Source organism: Apteryx rowi, unplaced genomic scaffold, assembly GCF_003343035.1.
Source record: "Apteryx rowi isolate R43461 unplaced genomic scaffold, aptRow1 scaffold_279, whole genome shotgun sequence".
NCBI lineage: Eukaryota > Metazoa > Chordata > Aves > Apterygiformes > Apterygidae > Apteryx > Apteryx rowi.
The window spans coordinates 1,075,321-1,084,496 of NW_020449185.1; the positions used below are offsets into that span (position 1 = coordinate 1,075,321).

At 48.7% G+C, this 9,176-nt stretch overlaps 1 protein-coding gene across 10 annotated transcripts in view; it reads left to right on the forward strand.

Moving 5' to 3' along the window:
- The window catches only part of SEC31B (SEC31 homolog B, COPII coat complex component), a 34,739-nt gene that overhangs the window by 24,309 nt on the left and 1,254 nt on the right, over nucleotides 1-9,176 (forward strand). For 3 of the 10 annotated variants that reach the window (XM_026068703.1, XM_026068701.1, XM_026068709.1), the window contains 7 exons: nucleotides 299-512; nucleotides 911-1,237; nucleotides 2,326-2,364; nucleotides 5,276-5,331; nucleotides 6,563-6,709; nucleotides 7,119-7,235; nucleotides 8,671-8,742. In XM_026068703.1, the coding sequence (XP_025924488.1) occupies nucleotides 299-512; nucleotides 911-1,237; nucleotides 2,326-2,364; nucleotides 5,276-5,331; nucleotides 6,563-6,709; nucleotides 7,119-7,235; nucleotides 8,671-8,742 (972 nt within the window). Of the gene's footprint in view, nucleotides 1-298; nucleotides 513-910; nucleotides 1,238-2,325; nucleotides 2,429-2,791; nucleotides 2,989-5,275; nucleotides 5,332-6,562; nucleotides 6,710-7,042; nucleotides 7,236-8,670; nucleotides 8,743-9,176 lie in introns of those variants that run through there. The other 7 variants (XM_026068704.1, XM_026068705.1, XM_026068702.1 and 4 more) reach the window with 7 other exon arrangements.

Consider the following 9,176-nt stretch of genomic DNA (forward strand, 5'->3'; position numbering starts at 1 on the left):
GATTACAAGCACTGAGGAAGACATGGCCCACAAGCCTTGAGCTGGCAGAGAGGACAGCACCTAGTCTTGTGCTCTTTGCCTCCTCCTGCCAACCATGGTGATGGTGGAGGAGGTCCTGTGTGCTCCTGAGAGCAGTGGGGCCTTTGTTCCAATCTCTCCAGAGCACTGACAGAAGCAGCATCTTCCCTTGACTGAGAAGTGAGAGGGCTAGAGAGTGTATCTGCTTATGTGTGTGTATGCATGTGCATCCCTACATGTGTCTGTCAGCCATTAGCAGGTTCTTATTTTTTAATTGCAGCCCACCTACCAGTCATCATTTAGCCCTTCAGCACCTGCTCAGCCTTCAGTGCCTTCTCTCTTCACGCCTCAGCCAGTGCCAGCAATGTCTGTGACTCCTCACCATGCTGCGCATCCTCAGACCAGTGCTGGTCCACAAACAAACATCTATTCCAGAGGGCCCCCATACCCACAGTACAACTTGGGCTTGACTCCGGTGGCAGTTCCAGGGCCAGGTAAGCATAGTCTGTCATCAGTTTTCCAGGTGTGCTTCAGGCTTTTTTTAGACCAAAGTCTTCAGCAAAGGAGGCTACTCTACCTCTTCCTCATGGGTCCACTGTACTTGCAAAGAACAAGTCAGCTGTCAAAGTGCCTTCTCAGTGCTTTTGCCACAACTGATCTTAGCAGCTGTGCTTTACTTGCAGCCATGTTAGCTGCAGACAGGGGTAGAGAAGCTGCTGCTAACTTCATGACAGGATTTGACTGATGTAGCCTGACTTATAGGGGGATACCCCAGATCCTGGATCTTCTAGGGCATGACTTGGAGAAGGAATGCTTAGTAGCATGAAGGAGAGCAATTGGAGTAGTTTGGACATGGGATAAGTGGTGCTGATACATTCTCTCTCATTTGTAGCACTGTCACAGTCTCAGCCGTTCAGCCCAACGGGAGCCAGACCTGCCGGTCCAACTCCCTTCCCCAACCAGCCTCCTCTGTCAGGACAGTCCATGGCCATGGCATCTCCTGGTGTGCCACCACCTGGACCCACCCTCTTCATTCCAGCCTCAGTCCCATCATCTCAGCTCCCTGCAGCTTGTCCTCTCCCTGTGGCAAGCCAGTCTCCTCTTGGTTTCTCTTCAGCGCCATTCAACTGCCCCATGAACATGGGTTACCCTCAGGGAGGTCCTGGAGCTCCATCTGCTAAGCCCCTGGCAGCAGCCAGCATTCCTCCACCTCCCACAGGTAAATTCTGTTTGTGTGACATGTATCCAAGGCAGCCCTGGATGGGGTTTGCAGTACTTAATGGACATTGGCCTGCTGAGCTCTGGTCTGTCACCATAAAGGCTGGATGTGGTGCTCTGTGGGGCTAACGTTACAGGTATGTTGTGCTGAGTCTTGCTTTGGTGGTGAAACACAGGGATGGTGACAGTTTCAGGCTATTCAGCTGCTCTGTTCCCCAGGTTGTTGTTACAAAGTGCTGTCTCTTCAGGTCCCCAGTGTACCCTGAGTAATCCTCCACTCCAGAGGAATCTTCTCCGACTGAAAGGGTGGTGGTTCCCAGGAAATGCTGTCTTAGATCCTGGTGGAGGGCTTGCTGCTCTCATCCCTGCTTATATAACTTAATAAATGCATTTGAAATGCTGGGAGAGCAGGGTGGTTTCTTTCTCTCCATGGGACACCCATTACCTAGCTTCAGGATAAAATTCTTCTGTCTGCTTGCTCCAGTTCACCCAGTTGCTTCCTGTTGCTGTAAAGTGCTTGCCTGGGATTCTCTTCTGAATCATTCTGTGCAGTATTCTAGACTTGAAGCCTTTCTGCTCTGGGTCTGTGGTTTGAATCCAGCCCAGCCTGCAAGTCCTGTGAAATCCTCGTTAGCACGATGAAGAAAATGGAGAGAGTTGTTGGAGCTAGTTCCCGATGGATGGGCAGCCCCTCTTTCTATTTCCTGCAACATCAGCACAACTGATGCTTGTTAATTCTTTGTTTTCTGCCTCGGGAAAGATTTGGTCAGGCTGTGGAGACCCCTCAGAAAAAGACTGATGATCCTTAGGTCTTTGAGCAGATGCTTCTCTGAGCCACACTTATTCTGAGAGTGAAGGAGTTGATGCTTTGTGGTTTGCCTCCACCAGGAATCCATCACTAAACTGGGTTTAAGCATGGATAACAAATCCCACTGTGTGAAGCCTGTGGTGACTACATACAAAGGCTCTAAGCTTAGGCTGGACAAATCCCTTCTGAAAAGCTATCAGGGATAGCAGTCAGGGACATTACTGCTAAGTAAAAGCTGTTGGTGACAGTGACTCTCACTCCCACCCTGCCTTGATTTCCAGGTTTCTTCCCTTGGCTAGATCCACACTTGGATCGTGCAGGTAGTACACAGAAAAGCCTCCAGACCTGTGGGGGAGGCAACGCTGCTGCTTCCAGTGAAATGTGGTGTGTGTGTGTGTGTGTGTGTGTGTGTGCGTGCATGCTCATTGCTGTTCGCTGTGTTCCTTGCATGCCTGGGGATATGTACAGCTGGGGTAGTAGATATACCTGGGAACTAGCAAGTGACATTTGGGCATGGTGCAAGGGGATGCACCCTGGAAGGGGTGCAATCCTGGAAGGATTAGAGCATTTTAAGTCTCTGCATCCTTTCTGACAGCTGTTGGGCCAGCAGGACAGGGACAAGGGCTCTGCTCCTTTCTTGTCTCTCTAAGCAAGGAATAGACCAGCAGTTTTAACTCACCTCTTGTTTTCTCCCTGTTGCACTGCTAGCTTCATGGATGGCTTTACTTGTGCTTGTGTTCTCTCCAGGTGGGCTGGAAGAAGCGAGTCCCAGCAAGGGCAGTGGTGGACCAGAGCTTCCCCAGGAGAATTTTGGGGGCTCCGTTCCAAGGGGAATCAGAAAGCCTTTTTTGCTTTAGTTACGGGGCAAGGTTTGGGTTTGAATCTCAGTCCATCTCTGAGAGAAGTTGGACTGTCAAGCTTTTCTGGTTGCTGCTTTGTACTGATGTTTCTCCTTGGAGTCTGATGACAGACGGTAGGTCTTTTCCAGTCTATGCTGCTGGTGGGATAAGGCTCAGTGTCTTAGTGAGATGGTTCTGTACAGTGGCTGTTGCTTGTGCCATGTGACCATCTGCCAGGCACAGAGATTATCCAGGGACTCTCCAGTTACCCAGTTTATTTAGGAAATCTTGGTTCTGGGTAACCACTTGTGCCACCTAATAAGCCCAGCTGTGTGGAGTAAGACCCTAGAAAAAAGGTTGTCCCTTCAGCAGAGAAATAAAAGATGATTCCAAGGCAGAGATATCAGTCATTTCCTCAAGCTGAAGGTGTCCTGTGGGACTTCACTGCTGGGAAGTTCTCTTCCCCTGGCAGGCATTTGCCACAGTTAGTTTTAATGGGAGTGAAAGGCATGCCCAGATCAGCACGTGCAGGCTGATCTTCTACCTTGAGGTAGCCTTTTCAGACACTTTGGCTTCCTTCTACCTTGAGACCTTGAGAGTGCTTTCCTGCTGGTTTTTTTGTTTGTTTGTTTTGTGTTTTTTTTGTGGGGGCTTTTTTTTTTTAGGCTGGAAAGAGTCTGTAAAGTCACTCAATCTGACTGGTCAAACTTGCTTGCTTTGGAAATTCTCCTAGCTGAACATCTTGTGGACAAATTCTCACTAACTTAGTGAAGAGAAGCCTTCATTTGTAGAAATCCCACGCTCTTGGAGAGTGTCAGGGACAGGATGAAAGACAGTGACGTGTTGGCTCATCTCCTTTCTGGCCAGGATAATCCCTGATTCCATTCTGTGACAGTCTTGATTTTTCTAGGACAGGCATTGCTGGATATGACTGCTGTGGGGCACTCCTTCCAGGGTTGGTGAGAAATTGTCTTTCACCTGTAGTATAGGCAAGGTAGTCAGGGTTTCATCCCAGAAAAACGCAACAGGATTCTGTCATCTCGCGTCTGATGACTTTAAGTGCCTGGCTTAAAGACTATAATTTAAATAGCTGTTTCCTCTGAGGATTCAAAGTGCCACTGAGCTGGAGCAGTGCCAGGGACTGCTAGGCCACATGCTCGGTGGGGGCCAGCGGAGTTCTAGGGCACAGAATCCCCAAGCTAGAAATAAGTGCCAACTTAATTAAACTTCTGATTCAAACTCATCAGAGAATGAGCCTTGAAATCATGGGAAAAGGGAGGGCAAAAAGAGGCTGCCAGAATGGTAATAATAAAGGTAATTAAAGTAATGAAGCACCTTGTGCGTCTTTCCCCTGTGATTTTTTTTTAAAGCTCAGTTCAGGATCAGTGGCTCATTAAGTGTGGCACTGAGCTCCAGAAATTCTTCTGATATTGCCTCTTAAAACTATGCCACTTTCTCACAGAATCCTCCCATCCCATGRGCTTCAGGTTAATACTGGGGTGACAAATAAAAAAAAATACAGTGGGGTTTTGTCTAGAGATCCAGGTACCCTTAAAGAACAGCAGCAAGCAAGATAGTTGAAATTTGACCTTAGCAGTATGAAGTGTGATCACAAGCCTTTGGATTTCATGTTGCCTGATGGATTTTTAATTGCTTGGAGTGAGGTTAAAGCTGGGTACCACAGAAACATCTGCTGAGATACCTGTCTGCTCCCAAGGAATTTACCAGTTAACTCTGTTCACTTTAGCTGGAAAGCCAGCAAAATTTCCCAGGCTTTGGTCCAGAGTATGCTTTTAGAAGGGGAAAATTCAACCCAAAACTCAGTCCCTCTCCTGTCACAGCAACCTGCATTGCTATGGACTGCCACCATGAGGCACTCCTGTGAGCATTGCTGAGAAACCCTCTCATCTATAGCATAGGCTTTGCTGCAGTACCACAGAACTAGATTCTCTGTTTGGGGAACCCCCAAGCAGTCCCTGAACCCTGATGTGCACCCACATGCAGGTCCTGACCAAAGCTGGGGCCTGACTCTGAGGCTGACTTCTGCAACCTATGCAGAATATGGAAAGCTTCAAGTAATTGCAGAAAAACCTGTGTGTGCGCACACCAGGATAATCTGATCAGATGTCACCTCATACAGCCCGTGCACATGCTTAGATGATGCAAATGTAATTAAGAAAGAGAAAGGGAAGGGAGAGCAGTTCTTGCATTGTGAGCTGGGCCTGAAATTCCTTGGTCAAAGTGTCTGAAAAGGCAGTGATGGGGGGTGAAGAAATCAGTGGTGTGAGTCTTTTTGCTGAGGGAAGTTCCAAACCATGAAAGCAACCATAAATTGCTACTCTGGCTGCCTTCTTAAAGTCTGACATCCATGTCTTGTTCTCTCTCCTGGCAGCTCAGGAATCCTGGACTGATCCCTCTGCTGCAAGAGGAGGCCTTCAGAAGAAAAAGGTAAGCTTTCAGCTCGCATATCTTCTGGTTGTCTTGCAGCCAGGGACCTCCATGCAACAGCTGAATTCTGATAAATGCTCCCTGTTGCACTCAGCAGCTCTTCTTCCATGTAGGTCTGTCCAGTTCTTCACTGCGCACTCAGCTGGAATCCATCTAAGTCTTGTCCCTTTGCCATCCAGGCTTGCATGCCATTGGGTGTCTGTTTTGCATTTTATCATCTGTGGTGCTGCATTCTCTGTTGGTACTTCCCAGGCTGACTGCAGTTACTTGTTTCTAGAAATAGAGATTAAACCTCCTTATCCCCTTGTCCACCCACCTTTTTTGACAGGGGCTGGAGAGATCATGCTCATTTTACATCTGACAGTTGGGGGCAGCATTTCCCCTCAGCACAGTGAGAACCACAGTGATTTTCCTCAGAAGCTGATACTAACTGTGTGTCACCTTCTGCTGAAAGAGTTGTAGCTGTGAGCTGCCTGCCCTGTTGGCCCGCTGCATTCTGCCTTGTAGTGATTCCACTGGAGGACCTGTGAGCTGGGCTCTTTTGCAACAAATGCTCTTCGTACCCCATTTTCATCACTGCTGCCTGCTGGCAGGTGTGATGAGAAGCTTCTTTGGCCTCCCCTATTCCTGTTCTTTAGCTTGGAACAGACTTCTAGCCCTTTTTCTGGCAGCATAGCTGGGAACCTGCTTCAGGCTGTGCTCACTACAACAGGATTAACCTCTTGTTAAAGCCATCTCYTTTTGATCTAGCCCTGTTGGAGTGAATCTATCCTGACTCCCTGGCTTAGTAGGGGCAYGATGAAGTGTTTGCAAGAGGTTTCTCCCCCCATGTTGTGGGATTTTCCCCAGCGCTTCCTCTGTTGGACACTTTACTGCTGCTAATCTCTACATTCAGGACTCGTGCCATCGCAGACCCAAGGCAGCTTTCAGAGGACCAGTGCTTTTGGGGGCAACAAATCTGTTTGATTGAACAATTCCAGTGAAGTTTTCTTGCTGTCGCTTTGACTGTTCATCTAGGATGTGAGAGGAAGGGCCCCATGCTCTGAGTCAGTGGGCTGAAAGAACAGGGGTGTATTGCACATCACCTTGAGAACTAGGGACTCTGCAAGTTAGAAAGGATATTAAATTTGGCTGGGGAGAGTGTGACCAACCTTGGACTTGGTTTTCTTGCAGCACTGTTTTTTGGGTTTTTTTCTTTTTTCTCATTTTGAATCTTTCCTTTTGCTGACAGTTGCCAGAGAAATTTACACCTCCAGCCCCCATCACAGCTCCAGTAATGAGCCTCCCCACAGAGCTCCAAGGGATCCATCCTCAGCTCTCCAGGTTGCAAGAATCTGGCCAGTCACCCCCAGGAGCACCCAAGGAAGGCAGCCTGCAGGTACCCAGGGAAACTGAGGCGTTCCCAAGGCATCAGCTCCTTGTCAAGTAGAGGAACAACTCAGCTTTTGAGATTCTTGTTACATGGCAGCTGCAAGGCTTATACCTGTCCCTTTCCCTGGGTGTTAGAGGAATTGTTAGCGTTGCTGCAAGGGTGGAAAATGACACCTGGAGATGGCTTGGAGGGATGGAGGCCAGCCAGGCTGTTAACCTCCTGGGAATCAAGAATCCACAGTGGCCTGAAGCTATACTGCAGTCTCAAGATGATAATATAACCCAGTGCTTCCAGATGTTCTCCAAGTTTGCCAAGAAGTGAACTTCTTTCCGTCTGTAGTTGTAGGTGGAGATTCTGCCTGCCCTGACCTTTCATGCTCCTGCTGCATTCATTCAGCTGCTTCTTTCTCTGTCAGTATCACCAGCTGCCCACGGAGAGGGTCGAGAGAAAGGAAGTGCCCCCTGAGCACCAGGGTCTGAAGACCACATTTGAAGGTTTGGTGCAGCGCTGCTCTGCTGTTGCCACTGATCCAGTAAGTCCTCCCTTCTCTGCTCTTTGGCTTTTTTTGCCCTCACAGATCTCTGGCAGGCACTTCTTTCTTTTGGTAAGGAAAAGAGAGGAAGAGTCCTCTCCCTATATTCAGGTTAATCTCCATCTGCCTCCTCCCTTCAGGCCCTAGGTTTGCCCACCTTTTGGGATTTGAGATGTGTTCTCTAGCACTCATCCATTGCCTCTCATTGCCTCTCAAGTGTGCTTGGTTCTGTCCTCCTGGCTCTTTTCTCTGAGGAAAAYAGAAGAAACAACCCAGCAAATCCAGCCTCTTTTTTCACTTGCTTGACCTATAGATAGTCCTGCAGAGCTGGCCATCCTCAGACCTTAGAAGGAAAGGCAGGGATACCCTGGCTAGAAGAGAAAGCCAGACAATCTTTATTTTTGAGACACTAGTTTCTCCACCCCTGGCTCCTGGAGGGCTGTTGGCTTGCATGCCATGTTGCATGAATGTATCAAGCTTGACTGTGTCTGGAACCAGAAGAGCACTGTTTGCAGCATTGTGATAGGCTGCTAAGTCTTCCCAGACCTTGGGGCCACCATGAAGTCTCCCAGATGACCTCTGCTTAGTGGGTGTTGGGACTAGCACTGAGTCCAAACTGTCAAGCCATCCTGGAATTAAATAATTTGTGTGTAGCATCAACTTCAGCTTGTTTGCTCTGTACTTTCTAGGAGTACAGAGCAGCAATTTCTGGGAGAGAATCTAAAGGTTCCCTGTAGGGACAGAAAGGCATGTTGGTTTGGGCTCAGTAGTCCATAGCTCCAAGGTGACATGGAAGTTGAATAGCTGGGTTGACACAGCAACGTATCTGAGCTTCTAAGTCCTGCCAGGCCTGTCTCATCATTGTCCAGAGCCAACCGTTGCTATCCACAGTATAATTTACCTGTGAGTGGATTATCCAGGGTGGGGCTAATGTAGTCTGTCCCACCAGAACTTCAGTACTCAGCCCCTTTCTTTGGTGGTTACTTAGTGGGGGGGAGGATATTCCCTCCTCTCCTTGAGGAGACAGGGAACAAGCTATTTCTCAGGTCAGCCAGGGTGAGGCTGTCTGAATGCCTAATAGGTCATTCAGCAGATGTTTCTCAATCTTCAGAAGCAGTTGCTCTGTCCTGTGGTCTGCAAGCACTGGCAGAAGGGAGGGATGCCTGGGCTGGGAGATGGGGAAAGTAGTAACAAATCCAACTGCCTGTCTGGGGGAGAGAACACGTGCACATATATACATGCACAGCGAGGGCATGGCATGCTGGCTTGTATCACAGTCCCTGGCTGTGATCTGTCTGGCAGAGGCTGGGATGCAGCTGAATTGCAAGGGGCTGTGGGAAGAAGAGAGGAGGGAGGAGTTGAGCTGGGTCAACTTGATTTTGGGAGAGGCGAATTTGAAGCCCTGGCAGAACCAACAATGCCTGTTTCACTTCAGAAGACTCGAAGGAAGCTGGAGGATGCATTGCAACGACTGGAATGCTTGTATGAGAAGCTCCGTGAGCAAGTGGTATGTAGACACCACCTTTCCCTGTAGTTCGGCTGGGTTCTTGATGCCTCCTCTGTGCTGGGTTGTGGGCCTTGGCTTCTGTCCCAGTGTCTTCAGCACAAACAAACGAGAAAAAAAAAATCAGAAAACCAAGAGTTTTCTCTTTCTTGAAAACAGCTAAGGGAGTGCCAAATCTTACAACGCTCCTTGAATCCAGTCAGCCTTATCTCCCTTCCTTCCCTCTTCACCTTGGCCCAGAGATTGTGTAAGGAAAACCTGGGGAGGAATTTGTGCGGTGCTTTTGCCCCTGGAAAGTATGTTGGCATACAGACAGGTTCCAGACAGGAATGGGCAACTTGTAAAGGAGTAATCTGGGGGTGGTTATTACACTAGGGGAACCTAGTGTAACCTCCAACTTGGAAAGCTCCCAAACTGCTGATGCCAGCTGCTGGAGG